This window comes from Anas acuta, chromosome 7 (assembly GCF_963932015.1).
Source record: "Anas acuta chromosome 7, bAnaAcu1.1, whole genome shotgun sequence".
NCBI lineage: Eukaryota > Metazoa > Chordata > Aves > Anseriformes > Anatidae > Anas > Anas acuta.
In genome coordinates this window covers 5,649,237-5,671,066 of record NC_088985.1, presented here as the reverse complement: position 1 = coordinate 5,671,066, position 21,830 = coordinate 5,649,237, and the positions used below count along the sequence as shown (strand labels likewise).

At 37.2% G+C, this 21,830-nt stretch overlaps 2 protein-coding genes across 21 annotated transcripts in view; one reads left to right on the top strand and one right to left on the bottom strand.

Annotated features, from left to right (window-relative positions):
- The window catches only part of CTNNA3 (catenin alpha 3), a 477,233-nt gene that overhangs the window by 311,855 nt on the left and 143,548 nt on the right, over positions 1–21,830 (bottom strand). Inside the window, exon 1 of one of the 18 annotated variants that reach the window (XM_068687737.1) lies at positions 15,461–15,547. The exons of 16 other annotated variants lie outside the window; for them this stretch is intronic. In XM_068687737.1, the coding sequence (XP_068543838.1) occupies positions 15,461–15,532 (72 nt within the window). In that variant the 5' untranslated portion in view covers positions 15,533–15,547. Of the gene's footprint in view, positions 1–9,884; positions 9,921–15,460; positions 15,548–21,830 lie in introns of those variants that run through there. One more of the 18 variants, XM_068687738.1, reaches the window with a different exon arrangement.
- The window catches only part of LRRTM3 (leucine rich repeat transmembrane neuronal 3), an 85,551-nt gene that overhangs the window by 51,657 nt on the left and 12,064 nt on the right, over positions 1–21,830 (top strand). The window lies entirely within an intron of this gene.

Here is a 21,830-nt window from a genome sequence, read left to right as displayed (position 1 = left end):
CTGGAAAACATGTATATATATCAGTGAATACAGCCCAGAGAGAAAGGAAATTAACTTAAACTCAAAAGGCAGTGAAATGTGTTTACACTGACATTAATAATTTGAAAAGAAATGAAAGAATTTCTAACATTAGGGAAATGTATTTCTAGAACAAAACTAGCAAAAGGGAAGGGGGGAAAATGGGTTTTGATGATGACCTTATGCAGCAAAAAGGAACCTCCTAATTTGTCTTCATTTACAACAAACCGTTATGTAGTACACAACCCTTCCTGAGAGCTGCCTCTCGCTCTGTATCAACACAGCCTTGATAGGATTGCATGGAGGTCTGTGAGCTTATGACAAGAATGCAGACTGTCTTCTGTTAGCAATTTCTACGTCTGAGCACAAAGGGAATGAAGGAGTACCAGGAAATGAATGAGGAGAACAACTGGAAAATGACTGGTTCATTCTAACATGCTGCAATTTTGAATAAACTTCTTTAAAAATTATCAGTGTAAACTTCGGTGCTAGTAAAAAGCAGTTCTAGAGTTCGTTTTTATGGGACTTAAAAACTGGATTCACTATAGTGTCGTTCCACAAGTCTTTGTCATAGGGTTTTTTTCCCTAGGGTACATTTGATAATATCTCACAATTGTATTGATCACATAGGTGTTCAGACTATCCCACCTTCCCCAGGTTTGTTCGACTAACTCAAGTTCATATAAAACAGCATCTCTGGTTAGAATATTTTGAATTATGGGTAATCTCAATCCTCTGGCAAACACTACACCGAAGTCAGTTTTAATAAATGCAAGCAACGTTTATTGAGCTATTTTTAAGGCATCTATCCTAGGGTTTCAGAAGCAGAGGTTTTGGCCATCACAAGATTTGATCAAACAACTACCAATAGGTAGATAAACAAACCTTTTCCTCACCTCTCAAAGATCTCCTTCTAACAGGAATAAAAAAAAAAAAAAGGTTACTAATAAAAGGAGCAGAGCTGCTGCTAGAGAAGCTAGCAATCTTGTAATCTTGTTAGAGTCCTCCTTGGAGACACTGCCTTTTGACACATGCTAGCTGTATATTCCCTTTTGGACACAGAATGCTTAAGGTCACGGTTTTGGTTTTGACGGTGAATCCTCTGTTACAAAAAGAGTTAGAAAAAATTTTGATAGCACTATTCTATTCATTTACCAAAATCCTTAATAAAGATGGAATGCACCCCAGTTGCGTTCTGGATCAACATTTCTGTGTTGTCCCTGAAATATTCTCAGTATAAAATGTACTTCTATTCTCAGGGATTTCAGGAGATGAATGACAAGCCTTAATCATTAAAATATTCCTGAGGCAATGCAGATGTCAAATATCACACCCTTGAATGCTGTAACACTTCTCTAGATAATTTTAGGATTATACAGAAGCCTGGAAGCAGGGGAACTGATGATTTTTTGACTTAGGTGACTTTTAATCTCTTTTGTTTACAGATAATTGTGTAGCTTTCAGGCAGATCATAGTGAATTTTTAAGACAGGTAAGATGCTCCTGTTTGAAAACAATGACAGCCAAGAGGAAAGGGAATCATGACACTTATCCATTAGCAGCAATATACATGTACGTGTAGCTATTTTGCATTATCTGTAGCTCCTACCACCTTTTATCTGTGCTGACATTATACCTGTTGAGAGGTTGCCATCTCTCTTTTAATTTAATTGTAGACATAAACTCCTGTACTAGTTGTGGAAAAACAACCTCAGTATGTCTGACAAACTCCACAGTTTAACTGGTGGGGAATTTCCACCTTAGGCATTTCACCATACACATCTCTCTCTCTCTGTCTGTCTACACCAGCAGTTCAGACTGATGACATAAGCACTTCAGGAGCCAAACTCCTTATCACATTTTGGCTGGCATTGCATCTCAAGTCAAAGAAACTGCACTCCTTTTGCATGAAACTAAATGGGAGGATGTGCTCCAGGAATGCTTCCAATGCTTGCAAGTAGTCCATCTACAAGATCAGACGTGGTTTGAAAGGAAATATGCAGAGTGCAGACTCCGGGTCCTCCTCACCAACTGTTCCCTCTAAACATCTGCCCCTGTGCACTTGCTAATCTGGATGTAGCTCATGTTTTCTCACAAAACTCCTCTAACAAAAGTGTAACTGGCCTGAAACCAGTCCTTAGCCCTGGCAGCTCTTTAGCAATAGCTGGACTTAAGTGAAGTCAGTAATTGTCTATATCTATCATTAGGAAAAAAAAATCAATTACTTTACCATACTATAAAACTTCTATCAAGAAGAGGGGAACCTAGATCAATATTAAAGAATAGAAAGAAAAATGAATGCATTCACCCTGAGGTACAAGTCCTGATATGCAGGAGCTGCTCTCCCCATGAAAGAGGTCTAAATTTTCAAAATATCCTGTGAGTGCTAGGAGATTTTATAAAAGCAACATGCAGATCTTGAATTCTTTTCCCTTTTCCACAGCAGGTGTGATGAGTACAAAGTATGATAAGCTACGAAATCAGGTTACATTAATATTTTAAAAAATAATTAACATTTGAATCAACAAAATTAAATGACTATCTTAACATCAGAGAGGATACGTAAATATCACCTAATCATAATTTCCAAGACTTTCATTTGGCAAATTAAGGAAAGCTGTTCTGTTTCATGTTGCATCAATTTCAGACTTTTTTAAAAAAATTAAATCAATATGCATTGATTAGATAATATAAATACAGAAAAAAACACTCTCATTTTTTCTTTAAAGTTGGAAAACAAATTACTTAGAATCATAGAATCATAGAATATCCTGAGTTGGAAGGGACCCTTAAGGATCATCAAGTCCAACTCTTGACACCGCACAAGTCTACCCAAGAGTTCAGACCATGAATATAAAATTCATGGTCAAATTCAAGAGTTCAGACCATGAGTATAAAATACTTGACTAGTATTTTTTTTTTCCAAAGCATTGCCACTGCAGTTACAGAAAACTTTTAACACGTTCTTGACAAAAAATACAACAATTGCTTTGCCTTCCTATTCTTATGCAATGTTTCTTCTCAAAATAATTTCAGACTGGTATAAATGGAAGTCAGCAGTGTTACAGTTAAAACATTACACTGCTACCAAAAGTAATGAAAATGGAGACTGTGGCAGAATGGTGTCCCTGCCAGTCTGAGGACACAACTTGACACTAGTCACTGGCCATGAGCATCTTTGGGGACGGCACCATGATGACAACACCACAATTTCATTGCAGTTCTATTAAGGCCATAATACTCTGAAAATTTCATTTGATTGTTTGGCATCTGAATAAATTATTCACACAGGACCAGCTGGAAACTAATCAAGCATTGACTCAGCAGCACTTACTCACCAGTGCCATAAAATGAAAAATAGCAACTTTCAAAGGAGATGAGGTATGAGAAGAAGGGAAAGGTAACGAGCATATTATTTGTTTTGCAACTGCTGTGAAAGACCTCTCTAACAAACAGATTCTGCATCCATCATAATTACTAATAGGCACAACCCCAAAATGTGTTTATTTTGCTGGCATTTGAATGCTGAGCTCACTTGCAGATCCCAAGCACTGTTTCTAAAATGCTACAACATAAATCATGTTTCCCAAAAATTTGAGACGTGAGATATCCAGATGTGGCTGCAAATTTTGCAGTTCAAGTCTACTTCTAATCTTAAATAAATCATCACTCCAACATCCTGAAAATACAGTTTCAGGAGTCAGATCATTCTAACCCTCATCATAGTATTTAGACCATGAGCACACAACTCCTTTTGTGAAGTATCCATCTTGGGGATGGGGAGAGAAGGAGGTAACTCAATCAGGTAGCAAACATATTTACCTATTATATAGTGCTATTAACTAACAAAAAGCTCTCCAAGCAAGGATTTATCTTGTTCTTATCCACACAATGTCACATTTTGTTTACCAACCTTTCTGGTGATAGCAGTATGAGGTAAATTCTGGTATAGCTGTGAATTTAAAAAACAAACAAACAAAAAAAATAACAAAAAAAAAAACAACACCAAGATGGTCAAGATGGTTTTTAAGGGCCACAGGATTACATAAATGGATAAAGTGAGGAGATAAGTCTCCTGATCTCTGCCTACCTGATACTTTGGACTATAAAGCTATTGCAGAAGATCCTACAGCAGGTATGAACACATCTCACCTTTCCCAGTACCCCTCACATCCTTCTTTGGGATTAATTGCCAAGAGCAATAGACTAGATAAACAGGATTTCGGTGTGATGCATTATGCAGGAATGTGTGATAAAGTAAACTGCTGTGCCTCTCAAACTCACCTTCTCTTCAAAATGCATAACGTATTTCACTCTTAAAAGCTTAATTGGTCATTTTTTAAGAGCATCTTTTTTTTTTCCTAAATAACTTTTTCAGACTTTTTCACTGCTTTAATTTTGTGTTAGACTTCACACATTTAGTTCTTTCTTGCTAATAAATGAAAAAGCCATAATGTTCTGTGCTTGTGTCCACACACTGAAAAATTTACAGCAACTGCTTTACAGCTCTAGTTTTACGCAAAAAAAAAAAATGTAACAGAAATGATGGCTTTACTAGATGAGAGAAGAAAAGATTTTTAGGCATAAAAGAGAAGACCTCAGAATCGTAAGGGGTACTCTTACAACATAAGGAATGATTATAGAATGTACACATGCATACTACCACGACAGGTATGTCTTTCTCTAATTGTCCTGTGCTGAAAAATGCTCCTGCCTAGTATGACAATCTGCCAGTATTGATGAGAGGTCAGGTTTGAGAGTGTTACATTCAGTCTGCAATACTTAAGAAGCTAAAATGGGCAGAGAGGTTCCTTTGGCAGGTCTGACAACATAAATCAGAGCAGAAGATGGGGCAAAGCCCTTCTCTGAGCAACCAACATGGCAAAATGCAAGCAGGGGAAGTAGGTCCTGCTCTTCCTCACCAGCACAGACACCACACAACTGAGGCATCTGTATCCAAGCAGAACAAGCCATATCACGCAGACACCTGCACAACTCGAAGCCTCATGAAAGAAGGGAACTATTCCCAAACTACTTTATTTCAAATACACCACAAATTCAATTCTCTCCAATCTGCTGCAATAAAAACTTCAGTAAAATAAAGGTTTGCCAGGCCTCTCCATTGTTACTCCTGTAGTGACATGTCTTCATTTTTAATATATTAGAAGTGGTTTTAGAGTTTGGTGAGTTCTAATCTACTGATAAGATTTTAAATAAAAACCTACAGATATAAAAAGTAATCACAGGTTTACTGAATGTTTATTTACCATGCTGGATGGAACATACAAGGTAAAAATGAAGCTAAAGAGTAACATTTACAATAAAAGAAAGGCTCTTTACAGTGTGTTTAGGCCAATAAGCCAAAAGCCCCACTCCCCACCCTATTTAAACCTTAATTTTAACACTGAAATAAACTTAAATGAAATGGTAAAAATACTGTGCAGATGCTGAAATTATGGAGGTGTCTACAGCTTTGACTGAACACTTCATCAAGCCTTTTTTTCAAAGTCATTTCAGTCCTACCTCAGTACCTGAAAAAAACATGCTTTTTGATCAACAACATACCGCACATTCTCCAAGAAATGTACGTTGAACAACTGAATTAAATTTCACACAATTTAAAAAGAAAGCTGTTATGCCTAAATGACACAATTTCAGAAGTGTAACATTAGAAAAGGACAACAAATCCCTGATTTAAGGCTACTATTATTAGGCTTGCCCTCCTGTGAATACATGTAGTCTTAATGAAAACTGTCGCTGTAAAATGGAATACAATCAGTAGATAAACTACAGAATTACGAATTCTACCCATTTGTGAATGGGCACATAGGGGTTTTACACTTATAACAGCTCATTTCTGCCTCAGGATTACTAAGGAATGGAGCTGCCTGATTTTTCCTTCTAAATAGTTTATTCACCACAAAACGTAATCATGATTTCCTAAAACCGTTTAACAAATGTGGGTCAAATGTACCCAGCTGTTTGGCTAAAACACTAAGGCAAAAATCAAGTATACTAATGTTAACTTGAAACGTCTTTCCTTTATACAGGTTTTTCAACTCTTCCCAGAGCAAGGTAGAATTTTTGAGAAAAGCTTGTAGTAAAACTTCAGTAAATACAGCAATTACTTTTTTTAATACAGTTACAACTTTTTAATAAATAATACAGGTTTTCTGATTGACACCAATGAAACACTTCTACAGCAGGTAAAAAATGTTAAGACTTCTGAATATCAGCAACCCCTTTCTGTTGCTTGTATTATCACTTGTGCTTATTTCTCTGCAAAATCCTAGTGTAAAATTCTGATTAGTACAGTTTTACTCCACTACATATTAACCAGCCTAAATTATTGCTGGATGATAACAGAGCAAATATTAACTATTCAAAATCAAAATTTTGTTTATTTTACTAAATACATGAACTTCAATGTTGTCCTGAATGACTCGTGGTTTATAGTCTCTATTTTAGCCTAAATAGAAAACATCTGTGTATGAGGATACTAGCGAGCCTTCTATTCATATTTAATTTACTGTATTGCTGTAACTCTATCATAAACACATCCATGCATGAGATTAAATGCAGTTTATTAAATGTGAATGTCACTTATTTTTTTATTTAAGTAATTCAACCCTAGTGCATTTAATAAAATAATTAAGTTCACACCAGTGCTGTTCTTTACTGCACTGTGTCAAGAATTGCTGCACTTAAACCTGCATCAAGGTCACCTTTCCCCATAACTCACATAATCCCAAATCACCACATAATAAAAAAAACCCTGCTGTCAGTGACTGAACAGATTTATATTATTTTTAACAGCCTAATAGAATTAGAGTTGTGCCACCACGAATAGAGGCCAGATTTTAAGTTACTAGGCACCCAGGAATATTAGATGCACATTTACAATGAGCTGCAAAGCTTCCCAGGTTCCACAGAAGTCAGCTTCCTCATTGGCTCGTACGGGGCTTCAGAACTGCACAAAAACTTGCTGGTAAAGGAGAAATTTCTCATTATACTAAAACTACTTCACCTAAATGTATTTTCTTTGGCCTATTTTAAAGGATATTGAAGGATATTTATGAGGTACTGAAATGATCTGAATATCACAGTACAAAGTAAAACTCTGGTAAGTAGAAAATATGGCAGGTTCTAATACTCCTCCTAACTTCACACTGGCAGATTAGCAGGCCTGTAAAGAGACTTGGTTTAGCCAATTCCCAAATGACATTGTGTCTAGCAGATCAGAACTATATGAAATATGGCATTTTCTAATCTTATTGTTTGTATGTCTCCTGCATGCTGGAAAACCTTTCTAAATGTTTCCCTGAAGTTGGCTTTTATTGGAGTGGAAAATTATGACTATCACTAATAACTCAGAGAATCGTATTTGCTATGTGAAATGTCATGGTCCAACTTTCATGGGCCTCAGTCATCTTGGTTGACCCTGTCCCATGTTAGGGCACAAATTATACTTTCAAGTCCTGCTTCCTTGAATTAAAACTTCCAGAAGCTGGACATGCTAAGAATAGCACCTTGACATTTATCCCTATCCAGATTTTCAGCCTAGCTAGTTAGTTCCTGCTAACTGAAATGCACACCTCCCTCTTGAAGAGCCCCCATTCCCTTTGTTCCTGGACCCTCAGACCTTATCCCACAAACATTTTGTATCACTACTGACTTCTCCCTCCTTCAGAGGGAGCCTTTGCATTTCACAGAAACAAAAGAGTAAATCACAACACAAAGTACAGTCATATAAATTAAGCTACAAGTTTGTCATAGAGGTCAATTTGAGCTACTAAAGGGTAAATAATATCTCCATTGACTACTAGCATTCTTTTAGTTTGTATTTCAGAACAACAGCCCTAAAGAACTGCTAACTTGAATGGATCACAAAGATCTTTTCACTACAGAAGTTCATTTTTTTTTTCACTGTGTGATTAGTATAGAAAGGCTGGAAGAGAAATCCTTTGATCCAGGAGGATAATACTTTAGAGAAGACCAAATGATATTTTGCTAAATTCCATCACTAGGCAAGAAAGATTGACTTAATCAGTCTAGATTTCTGGAACTACTCAATTTCTAATTTTCTTTTGATCAAGTTATATGTGTTAAGATGCAGTAACTCCAGGCAGGCCAAATTTATGCACAAGCTTCTTTGAACTTCAAACAAGTTTGCCGGACCCTTTAAATTCAATTTTATCTGTAACTCAATTATGGAGAAGTTGTTCTCTTTCCTCCCCCCAAGAAAATATATTTCCATTTATATCATCTCATAATTTCATGTAACGTCCTTTGGAATCCTATTTCCCTTGTCAAATGTGATCAGATTCTCTAAGAAAGTTATACTACTGCAGTTGGCAAAGTATTTATTAGTAAGGCTTTCTGTAGTCCATGCCCCAGTAAAGACTATTTCAACATTTGAAATAATTCCATCATTTTCATGCTGATTTAATATGAAAAACTGGAAACGTACCTTGTAACTTTTGCAGGAAAATCACATGCATAGAAATAAAATTGCTTATTATAACTTGTTACATGCTAGCGATGTGTGGGCAGCCAGTTCTGGGAGAAAACTACCCACCAAAAGGGACCAGACTGCAATCATTTAGCTAAGTCTAAAAGCAGACTCAGTACCTGCAGTGAATACCAGAGTACAACTCAGGAAAGAAACACAAACTCTGTCAATACTGTTGCAGCATGCATACCATGGAGCAAAGAGCTCAAGCACAGCCAGAAACTGCTGCTCCGATGTGACAGAATGTCCACCAAAAGGCTATGTTGTCTTCTGACGTATTTGTAACTTAAATATGGAAAGGTTTGTTTCTCCAGTAGGCTAACATGATAAAAATATCCTTTTGCAGTAGCACATTGCTCTGCTGTAAAGTTACCTAGTCCACTTGCAGCTCCAGGACAAAACTACCATGTCCTGCATCATTCTGACACGTACTGCTCTAGAAGACCCTGTAGCATGGATGGAAAATTCACACATCTTTGTGCTCAGAGAGGCAACTGAAGCTAATTGTACTGCAGAAAGGCTCTAGCTACATATTGATTATCTTGCACAACACATTATGCTGTTTAGTTGCATTGAGGCCAGAACTATGAATGTGCTGTATTTAATTATCTGGATTACAAAATACCAGTAAGTCTTTTCCAATAGAACTTTACCACCCTTGCCAGTAACTTAGCTCTCTAAATGCTTGTTCAAAACTGTTGTAGAAAGATAAAAATACGTCTGGAGGTCAATTCACAACTCCTGCACTTCAGGCTCATTTTCAGCAACTGTATGGATCTGTGCTCTCAGGAAAGATTCATGGAACAGGCAATTACAGATACCCTCCTAGCAACTGTATGATTTTCTTTGCAAACACATTTGACAGAGAGCCCTTTTTACTTTCTTATTAATTTGTCCTGAAGCACACAGCCTATTCCAACTCTGCACTGTTTCTACACTCATTCTGCTACAGTGCTGCAGCAAATACAGTCTATTGCCACATGCAGTAAGAAAATACAGCCAGGCCACAAGTTGCTGCAGTTACAATTTTATTTTATTTTTTTTTAGAAAAAAAAAAAAAAAAGCAGTAGTAGAACAGATACCTAGATTTCAAACAACAACTGAGTAGCACAGAATATATACATTTAATTTTGTAAATTACCCAAGAGTTATTTTAACAACTTCTGGAGATTAACCCTGTTTTCTGTCTACACCTACTATTTTATATTAGCATCAACCCAACTGAGTCAGTCTTGATTCACAATGCTTTAAACAGGAGAAGAATTCAATCCATTATCCCACTCTCCCACAAATAAGCTATGGTAGATTCTAAGCCATTCCCATTGGCTTAATGAAGGGAAAAATATTCCACCTACCCCAGATCTTTCAGCAGGCATGGAAGCCCACTGTGCTGTCCATCCTACAGGGCTGTCTCTCCCAATTACTGCTATCACTTTCACCGAGGTCTGTTTCTTCAGGGTAGAGAGAAAGATAAACTCTCTATGAACTTCTTTGGAAACAGACAGAAATGTCAACCATCTATTTTAAGCACAAAAACTACCTCAGCAGAAGCAATTCCAGATAAAATAGAAATAATCTCTTCTCTTAGAAGTGTCTCTCTTTAAGAAGAAATATTCTCTTGAAACTCCAATGAGCCATGAACAAACAACACAAGGAAATAGCCCTCGGTCCTACGGGTCTGCAAGGGTGCTGCAATGAGATGCAAATGCCAAATTTCCAGCATTTTAAGCCTGCTGTAGGTTACACCTTTCAATCGTTCATCCTCTAAGTACATTCCCAGACTACATTCAACCCAGAATCCCCAGAGCTATGCCATATGCTGTAATCTATACGCTTATGACTGAGGATTCAGTCCTGGGTTTTCAGACATATCTTTCCCCGTAACTTTAATTAAAGTGTTATTTTCCTGATTAACAGTTAGCATGATAGGTGTGATTAACACATACTAACATAGATTATGCAGAGTCCTGAATACATAGTTTCTCAGTCAATTGTAGAAATCCTGTGTGGTGAAATGGTGTTTTCTATGTGCAGAATAGCATAATTCTCCTTGACTTGCTCCCCATTTAAGACAGCTTCATAAGCTTTCCTGGATCTAAGTATTTCTTCATCAGGTAATTTTACTACCAAATGCAACCTCTCCATGAAAACTCGGTCATTATTTGTGATACCTGCACTTGGAGAGACAACCAGCACTACACAACTTCAGGACTTCACTTCATTCCATTATGCCTCCATTTGGAGCGCTAACACAACATGGAGGTGAAAAGAAAACAGCTGAACAAAAGCTGAGCAGATGGGACTTTGGCAAGAGAGCCTCTAATCCCACACAGAACAGAGATCTCTCCAAATTCTCCTTAAACCTACTTGTTGGCTCTATTTCTCTACCTAACAAGGACCATACCCACTCAAGAGAATATGTATTTTCTAGTTTTGGAAACAAACAACAGCTTTTACTTATCTAGGAAGTTTTCATGGCCAAAAAGGGGTTTTCTTTCTTTGGAAGGCATGTGTATGTCTCTCTGTGTGTCAATTCTAAAGGGATTTTTGGTTGTTTTATTCAAAGCAACATTGAAAATTTACATTTTGGAATAAAGCTGGAAGAACTTGGGGAGATCACCAGATCCATCACTTTGCCCCTAGCAGGAATGCTGTTGTCCTCGACTGAAGTCTGGCTAACCGATTTCTATCTGTTTTCCTGCAAAGGACAGCTCACAATTTTCTCCACCAACCTATTACAGTACTTTATTATTCTTAACATGAGAAATCTAAATCTATTGAATCCTATTTAAGACCTGCTTCTTCTTGTACCCAGCACTATGATGGAGAAGAGGTGATCCTGTCTTCACAGTTGCCCTTCATCTATCTGAAGGGTGTTATCACATCTTACTTCATCTTCTCTTAACTAAAGACTCCAAATCATCCCCATAATTTCTAGACCCTGATCCTTCCTAATACTCTTCATTAGCCAGTCTCTGATTATTCTGTATCTTTCTTTAACAACATTGCTCAATACTGGGCAGTATTTCTCTCCTGCCAATGCCTCAGCAGTGCTGGGCAGTGTAAAAGAATTACTGTGCATGCCTTGGCAGTGACCAGCTACCTCATTTGCCATACCTATTTCATAATAGCAGGACGATGCTGACGTGTATGCTTTGTGCAACCCATAGGCGTTCTCCTCCTGAACTGCTGCTTCTCCCCCAATGTGGACACAGCCAACCATGGCCACGTGAAGAGGCCAGCACAAGCAGGAGCTCTCTGTTCTCCAACCACCTTTTCCATTTGGTAGTAAATCTAAATTCCACATCTGCCCTCCAACATACCCACTATATCCTCCCACCAGTTTGATATTTCACTCCATTAAGCAGCTCCCTTATGACCAAATCACTCCATTAAGCAGCTCCCTTATGACCAAATCACCAGCAGAGACCTCTGCAGAAGTTTGCTTGGTACATTCTTCCAAGCTGAAAGTGTCACTTCACTGCTGTCTTGCCAGGGTGCTCCTCTGCATCCCTCATCTGCATTTCAGCACTTAACAGATGAGCTAAGCTTTCAGTTCATATTCCTAACAAACTCTTTTTCACTTTCATGATTTTCCTATAGTACCAAATTAAGATATATAGCAGCCAAATTAAGATATATTAACTCACCTCTTTAAAGTACCAATTTTTTTTTTTATTTACTTTTATACTGTGAAAATAACCAGAAATAAAGTCCATTCTACATTTATGTAAGAAGCTACTTTCTGAACACACTTCTTAAAAGATAAATAATATGAAAAACACATATTCAGATTTATTCTACAGTTTGTACTTTGTGGCTACCAGCTAGCAAACTGATTAGGACACTGTCTACCACAAGTACAAGGCGTCTGAAACACACAGGATGTTTTGGTATTACGACAGCTTTCCTGAGTCTGGCATGTCAGACACGTCTATTGCCTCTTCAATACATCCTGAACTTGCTGAGCCAAATGTGCTAAGCAGATCATTTGCACAAGTCCAATAAATGGAGGTATTTCAGCTCTATTATTCATGCATGCAGCACGAGTGACCTCTTTGGAAATACTTAGGCACACAGCTTTAAAACCATCTCTAATTTTAATATACATAGATTTGAGAATTCACACAAGAATATGCAATAGAGAACCAACAGTGAGTACAATAAAAGCTAATTTACTTAGCATGCATATGTCTATAGCCACCACGAAAATTGCTTTAACCAGTTGTAGCTGTAGGCTGAGAATGAAATATATCCTTTCAAAGCTTAATGGAAGAAATAGACATTAATGAAACACTTTGATTTTAAAAAGTAAAGATGAGACAATTGGAAATTAAAGTTCCCGAAGTAACTGGAAGGGTCATATTTTGTGTGTATTGAAGTGAAAACTGAAAGCACACATGTGCACAAATGGACAGAATTGTAAGAACTGCCATGAAATAGTATAACAGCACAGCATTTCTTTGGGGTATGGATTCATCAGATTTCTGTTCTATTTCCCACCTGGAAATGCCACATACCCTAAGAAAACTGAGAGCTGGATGCAGGAACAGAAGATTTCCCTAACAAATTGCCAGAGTATAAGGACCTTTCACCTGGACTTGTTAGAAATCAGGATTAGCACTGTTACACTAGCCAAATGGACCACACTGTACACAAAGGAAAAATTCTTCACAGTTGGACCAATTCCGATACTAATTAATGACCTATTCAGTTTAACGTTCTGATCTTGATGAAAAGCGGCATCAATTACGACAGGAGCAGATGTTCCTTCTAACACTTTTACACACCTAACATACATTACAATAACAGATGAGCAAACACTTCAAAGTCAGGCTATTACGCACACCGAACTACAGAGTTACTCAATACATTTATTTTCAAAAGGTGTAGCTTGCAACTAGCCAACAGATGTAATTATGCAGGGCAGACACATGGGAGGCTTTAACATAGGATGTTCTGAATACAGCCAGTTTACAATCATAATATACCTTTTAAAAATCAGTTATATTCAACATATGCTCAACACAGCATATAAGGTCTTGGTATTATGTGTGACAATCCATTATCATGTGTTAAATCCTGATTTCACAATTGGCTAGTAGATTTCTGAAAGGACACAAAATGATCAAGTATTCTGAAATCTTGATTTAGTAACTTCTCTCACCCTCATTCCTAATTAATGGGTGATTTCAACCTGTATATACAGGAGGCCAGATTGTGATACAAAGCCTGGATTTGCAGGATTATTCTAGGACTAATCATATGTTTGTACCAGTCTCTCTCTGTTAACTCATTAATCAGTTGAAAAATTTATTTGATCAAAATAGATAATTAATCTATAATGCTTCACAGGATAGTACTAATTAGAGACAATACCAAGAGGATACATGAATGTTCAGTTCTTATCATTCACGTGAATGCGGAGATATACTACAGCATCAGATATGCAGAGATATACTACTGCAACGAAGTGTGAAATTTCTATGAACACCGACAATTAAAAGAGAAAAGGCGTATTTACTGGCAACTAGTTTAAAGATCACCATCCTGTCCTGCAAGCAAAATTATTTGACAATAATTTGACAATAAGCACCAAGTAACGTCAGGAATAAATATATATATAAATATATTTATAAATATACGTCTGTAGCTCTCTTGCTGCTGATACAAAAACAGTGTAAACAGGCTTTTTAAGCTGAAATATAGAGCTTTAAATTCTTGCTAATTCTGAAGACATCACAAACAACTGCTTAAACTTGAAGGAAAAAAAAAAAAGGCAGAAATTGAGTGGAAAAGTTTTATGCTAAAATCTTTCTGCCCAAAGACTTTCAGTCAAAAAGAAAAGGAAGTAAATTAAATGGAATTTGTTATTTCAGTGCAGATTTATGTGTAAACAAGCTGCCAGTTCCTTAGTTCAGACTACAAAGGCTGAACTACACTGGAGGCCCCAGCTCCCACTTTGGTGGCAATCAACATTAGATTTGTTCTGAACAAAGAATTTTTGGATCATTTTTCAGACATCTGGTAAAGAACTCTTTGCATACACTATTAACTCGTATGTGATAAAACCCTTTTGCCTAAAAAACAGATAAATAATATTTTATAATGTAACAATAACAGATTTCTCCTTTTATATTCTGCATGTCTGCATAAATAGTATGATAATAGTAATAACTGCATCTTCCTTAAGTAGGTCACCATGAATACTTGGGATTACAATACTTTTGTCAAAACAGAAAATGAGGATTTTAGTTGGTAACAATCTCACTTTGTGAATTACCCATCTCAGTACAACCATCCAACACAGATTTACAGCAAATATTTCTACAAATAAAAGGGGCAAAAATACGGATTTCAACATAGAATACAGAACACCAGATTTGAAGAACCTGTAATACCCTGTAGCTATGAGGTTTGTGCTTCTACAAGTAACAATTATGCTAGTACAGGATTATAACATAGTAAATGGAGCAGTCTGCCTGCTCAGGTGATGGAAGAATGTTTCACTGGAAAGTAATGCAGACACTAGCATCCAGAAGTTAATAATGCCTTATATTAAAAAAAAAAAAAAAAAAAAAAAGTCTTCAAAATTATCTACTTTTTTTGTTGTTGTTGCTTTTTGTTTTGGCAGCTATTTACTAACATTAAGTATCCTAGATATTTCAAATATATCCTCAAATTACTGAGGAATAAAAAGGACATTATATATGCATATGACCTCTTTCCCACACTGATATTCCTGTTTGCCTTCCCTGCCTCAGCTGCAGCAAGGAGGGCGTCTTCTAGGTTGGGTTGTTTCCCACCCCCAGTAGAACAATGGTAACAATGGGAAGAAATTATTATCTCCAAAAGAAATAAATACTTTCTCCCAGGAAGTGGAAAACAGGTCCCACCTAATCTTACAGCACCTCAATCGGATAATACTTACAAGAAAAAATTTGGGTGATTTGGATGAGACAGGGTTAACATTAGAGACGTTCCTTATTTTACTGTTGCACATTCTCTCTGAAATGGTGGGTCAATGCTGAGCAAGGGAAAGGATGGCTGGCAGGAGCAGTAAGAGTCTTTCAATTATAAGAAGCTACATCCTGGCTGGGGTTTTATGTTAAGCAATTTGCTGGTTAAGCAACCACCTGTTCCATCAAGTTAAAGTTGGCCCTGATTGAAGAAAAACATTTTGAGAGGCAGCTGAGGAGTATTAATAATCCTCCAACATAAAAAAAAAAAAAAAGGAAAAAAAAAAAAGAGGACATCCAGTTCTACCCATCAAAGCAGAAGATTCCACAAAAAAAATAGGGAAAAACACATTTCTTGCACATATTTTAGCTGCTAGAACAATCCACTGAGCAGGCATATTCCTGATTACAAAATAAAATGGAGGCATAAAAAGCTCTGCCAGTCCTCATGTGATGGGGCTCTTACAAGCAAATGAAGTGCTGTGTCAAACACGTACAAATGGATGCCCAGTGAGAGACTCATTAACAAGCAAAACTACACAGGAAGCAATCCTATGTTAGCTCAGGTAGAAGAGAAAAGGAAATGAAAAAGCATCTATCTGAATAGCTACCATAATGCTGCACAGAACTCAATATATTATGCTCACAGTACAACAGGGAAATTAAGAGGACCCCTCACCAAGGAAAACAACACTGGAGTGATACATCAATAAATTATAGTGTGATTCAAAAGAAATATACAATATTTATCAGGAAAACTGTTTCACTGATGAAGAGTATCGAGATGATTCTCCAGAAGGGTCTTTTCAACAAGGAAATTAAAGATATATAGCTTGACAATGGGAAAGATTACCATAGCTCAGCAAACCTAGCATTAAGGCTCTAAAATATGACTGCTCTCACTGCAGTAGTTGTTTTCCAATCAGACAGCAAAACAAACTTAGCTTTCTAAAACCTTCTTATGACATACGCATTTGTGTTGCTTTTCTGTGGAGACCCTGCCCCAACAATATTATCATGCTTCCCATATTTTGGCTAAGCTGAAATTTCATTACGTTCCTTTACTTATCTGAACAAACTGAAAGAGTTAATGATTTTCTTGTACTGGCCAGGAGATTTGTGTACAGCTCTCCCTGGCTTTATGTCTAGGCTGTGAGCATCAGATCAATGTCATTCAGACCTTGGGGGCAGCAGAGCAGTATCGGTGAAAGCAGTACAGTAAATGCAGCAGGAATAGCAATCTGGTTTCTCACATGCAGTAAAAATGCTAGAGACTGTGTTTGCTGCAGGGAAGCAAAGAGGTGTATAAAGCAGTAGCAGACATGACCCAACATCTTCAGGGAAAGAAAGGAAGAGAAAAAGCAGTTAAATTAAGAATAGGGACTAGAGCACTTAAAGGACATTTTTTTGTTTGTCTCTCTCATTTTGTTTCAGTCAAAAAACACACATGAACACATCATATACTAATTGAATAAGAACAGGACATAAAGAACCCCAGAAACCAAAAGCCCTATTAGATTGTGGGTGTAATTCATATGGACTAAAACAGACCATGTCACAAAGAAGACATGAACATATCTACAATTTAATGCAAACCATCAGCCCAGGAAAACAATAGCTTCTCTAAAAGGCAAATAATTTCTACCCTTCTCATTTTTTGCTTCTCTCTAAACAAAAAAGATAATTTGTGTGCCATTTATTCAAAGGGCATAGCTACTTTGCAGAAAATGAATTTTTAAGAGTGTTTTATAAGCTCTGTGTTGGATTTTACTGAATGAGGGCATGTAGTGTAAGGGACAGATATTTAGGGTCTTGAGTGGTACATCTACATCTACAACTTGAATTTCAAACAAATTATTCCTCCTTTTCTTGTTGAATTCTATCAAAGTTGCCTTCTTATCTCTGGAGTAGGTTGCAACAGATTTTGTCCATCCTTTCTCTCGGTAACATCCAGCCAACAGTACCACTCAGTACCATGTTATCATTTCCCTTTCTTACTTCCAAACCACAAGTGGGTATTCTGTACAAGCAGGTTTTAAGCACACACTGTTCCAAGATTTGAAAGATGTCATTCTGTGATTATGTGAAAAGACACTGGGCTAGCAGCGCTCCTACAACACAGACCTAACATGACTATATTGTTTCTGAGATTAAAGTTAGCAGCTGTGTACCACGGTGTGCTACACTCTGTAATGTAGAAGCTCCTTTACAAGCATTTTCACTGGACTGTAGGTTAAGAGATCTACTTCCTTGAGCAGAGTACCTTCGTTCAGCCTTTTCAGACAAGTCTCATCAGTGAATTTCACTGTTCTGTCAAGGGGTCTATCTTCATGTATGGCATGCCTTTGATACCTGAGGGAATGGTGAAAACACTGACAGAGGAAATGCCAGGCACTATTTTAACTGACAGGAAAACTACCAAAACTATCTTGTGTTGAAAGTAAAGCAGGAACATTTTCTTGGCCAATCACTGTAGAATAAATCAATCTGTACAGCAGTTTGCTTTAAAGTAACTTCCTTCTCAAGAGAGCCTTCACTAATTGAGGAAATTCATACATCTCATATTAATGCACCTGCTGTCAACAATCAATAATTTGGCCGTAACTTCCAGAAATCATGACAACTCAATTATTTTATCACCCCTCTCTTTCAACAGATGGCCAAACTAATAAGTTTTCACCAAGTTGTGAAAAAGTCCTAGGAAAAAGTAATCTTTTCTGGGCAGCATTTTGTCTCCTCCGGTTCCATTTCCTATCTGTGGCAGATTCAGAGTGCAGATAAAGACTGGCTGCCCAGACAGCTCTGCAGAAGGCAGGTTACAAGTGAGGATGTGCCTGTGTGGCAGCGACACAAAGACCCCATGGAGGCATGAAGTCTTCTATCAGACTTCTACATGACCAAGGCCAGCAGCCTGATTCAGAAGCAGGCCGTACAGACTCGGCGCATAAAGGAATGAACCATCACGATAGCAATAAAATCTAAATCAGCTTCCCTGTAATCAAATCCTCTGTATGTGATTTATAAAATACTTTCTTAACATACATAATGTTAAAGAAATTTTTGCTGTACAAATGTAAAATCCACTGGTAAAAACCAAACACAATCCATGTCAGTTAACATCAGTAAACTTCTGAAGCTAACATCAGTTACCTCCAGCTTCAAGGCAGCGTCCTTCATACAGAATCGTCCAACACAGATTTGAGAGACTAGCAGATTTCTGTACTAGCCATCTGCAGCTTTGGTTAGCTCATCTGATGAGTTCTCTGTTCATTCATTTTTAATGTGCAAGGCACACTATGAAGAAGAATATAACGATAAATAGCAAACTATTCTTTAAAAAGGGGAAAACATCTCTGTCATGCAAAGCTGTGTAAAACATTTCTCCTTTATTCTAAAAATCTCACTAAAGAAATTCTGTCCAAATATTTAAAATTTCTGTTTGTACATTTAATTAGATTTTACCTGTGAAAACTGATTGTGAAATTTGGTCAGGTTTTCGGCCCATCTGGTATGCATGCAGGTCCAGATTATGAAAAGGTTGCATTAGAAATCAATTACATTTCGGTCATTCTCATGCAAATTCTTGCAGCTCAAGTTTTATGCTAAGGTCTTCAAAGCAGATGGTTTAGAGGGGGGCTGTAAGTGGCAAAGGTAGCCAAAACTATTCTCTGTGGAAACGTACAATGGTCTCTCAATAGATACAGATTTATCAGGCACCTATACTCTCTGTAGGGGTCATAGGCATTTGCTCAGAAAGGTTGTCTGAGGGCTATCTCCTAAGAAAGCCTCACTTAACAGCTGAGTTCTCTTTCCTTTTGGCTTGCTTTTATTGAGGACATAGTGGATCTTCCTCCTCCTTCAGCCAGACTTTGGGCTCTGTGGCCATGGCTGATGTCCTTTACACAAGGAAGATTCATAGAATATTTGTTTTTATTACTATTTTTTATTAGAGCAGCTTGGTAACTTTGAAGAAAAACAGCTTTTAGGCACACAGGCCCTTCTTTAGGCTGATTCATAATCTTTGGGTGAAATGTAGTGCCTATGATTAACTTATGAAACTGTAGTTTATGATTACATCAAGCCACATTACTCACGTCATCTTTTGCATTGAACTTCCAATACGGAACAGGTGGCATTAGAGCCCTTCATATGAGATAAGTCCACGCCTGTTTTTTATTACTATACTCCAAAAGACAGATCCAGAAAAATCTAAAGAAACTGACAGCAAGGGGAACCATGCCATATAGTGGTGCATAAAATATATCTACCAGTGGTTTGCTCAAGCAGCCAAATGATAAGGAAGAGCTGACATAGTGACGACCTATATTCTCTCAGAACAATTTAATTAAGTCCTTTAATTAGTAAGGGCCACTAAACATTACATTACTGCAACTAGTAACTTAATCTGCTGTTGCTAGATTGCCTTTTAGATCTGAATCTAAAGCCTCAGACAAGATGTGGCAGCACACTGCAAACACCATCATGCTCAGGGCATGACCTGGCCTTAACAAATGCATCAATCCTTGGAATTATGCCCAAGGTATTCAGAATTGTCCAAAACTACATGGATGGATTTCTCTATTAGAAAATTTCAATTAATAAAATGTGAATTTTTCAGGAAATGAAATTTTATTCACAGTATTTTGTTAAAAATGCTAGAACATTTAGATTAGACCATGTTCTTATTATGATTTTAAACATTATTGCCTATTTAAGACTCCAATTAAATTTTCAAAAATCAATTTTGAGAATTTGTGATATTGCAACTATATTTTAATTATTAATATAGAGTGCAATAAGAGAAGTTAGAACAAAATATTCTAATTCATCATGAAAATACATCAGTGCTATGAAAATCTTCAAAAGCCCTACATGATTTTCTGTTCTAATTCATTCTGTATCCAGAATTGCTCACTGTTGAATTTCCATCGAAGTGGAAGCTCATATTCTATCTTCAGGACCTGTCTAATAATAACGCAGGTAGAGCCTGCAGGCTTCAGAATGGCACATTTCTTAACATTTTGAAAACTAGCATCATTTTATCTGAAATGTGCATACATCCATTAATAATCATGGTGCACACAACATCTTCATATTTCTCAAATACAGAGAGCAATTCTGTTTATTACCAGCACAGTCTTCTCTTTGTCATGCTCCTGCTACCTCTGACAGGCAGTAAATACTGACACTAGGCCAAGCAGACTGATGAACATCCAGTAGAGAGCTCTATTTAATTCCTCCTTAGAAGAACTGACTTTCTTAGAAGAGGATGGTTTTTTTACTGCACACAGCTCTAGAGCCCTCTTAAGTTTGTCTCGTTTACCAATGACTTCTCTTGTTTATTTGAATAGCAAATAAGCTATTTGAACAGAAAAAAAATCTCTTGTAACTTCATCTGAAGTTTCCATACAGAATTACATACATAGAACAAGACAATAATGGGCGTGCTGTTAGGGTTTTTTTGTTTGCTTTTTTTTTTGTGTGTGTGTGTGCATAGGTGTATGGCTTATGTTTTTGTTTTTAGTGTTTTACATACTATTTTCCCTTGTTTGAAAAATATTCAGGCTCCCTTCTTTTTCTCCATTAGGAATGCAGCACATCACCCATTCTTTGTGTTCAGCTAAGTTCAAACTGAGTTCCAGCTACATATGTGGGGTTTCTTAATACTGTTTAGTGTCTCGGGTATCATGTCTTGTAGAGAACCATTATCTGCCTACCCACAATATGCAAAATAGTGCAAGCCACCTCTTTCATCACAGCCACATGAATTCATTTGGACCTGCTAACCAAAACCACTGCACATTAAGCATACATTGATGCATCTTTCAACAGCTGCTCTGAGAAAGTAAACATATTTGTATGACTACTAAGAAAGATCAAACTGACTGGGCTTAATTGGCTCTAAATGAATATCCTAAATTTCTTTCACTGGTTCAGGATTTCTTTGAAGAAGAAATACACTTCATCGTTACAAATACTGCTGGTGTCAATGGGAGGTTGGGGTTTTAAGGTCCACTTGACAAAGACATCGTGAAGGGGAATACTAACCCAGATACAGACAGTGCCAGCTATTTTCCACATTCGTCCTAGGAAAGTTCCTGCACGATGAGGTCTATAAAGGAGAGAGAGCTATACAGAGATAACAGGGCAGCCTCCTAATGGCTTTTGAAAACTACCACAGTGGGCTAATCAGAAGAGTTGCTCCAAATTCCAGTCCCAATTCTATGAACCATGCAAGCCAGCAATTAAGGTCACCTTTAATGAACCAAAAAGGTCTGACAACTTTCTCCTGGATTTTATATTTTTTAACTACTCTAGTCAGCTTTGGTCCCCCTTGCCTGC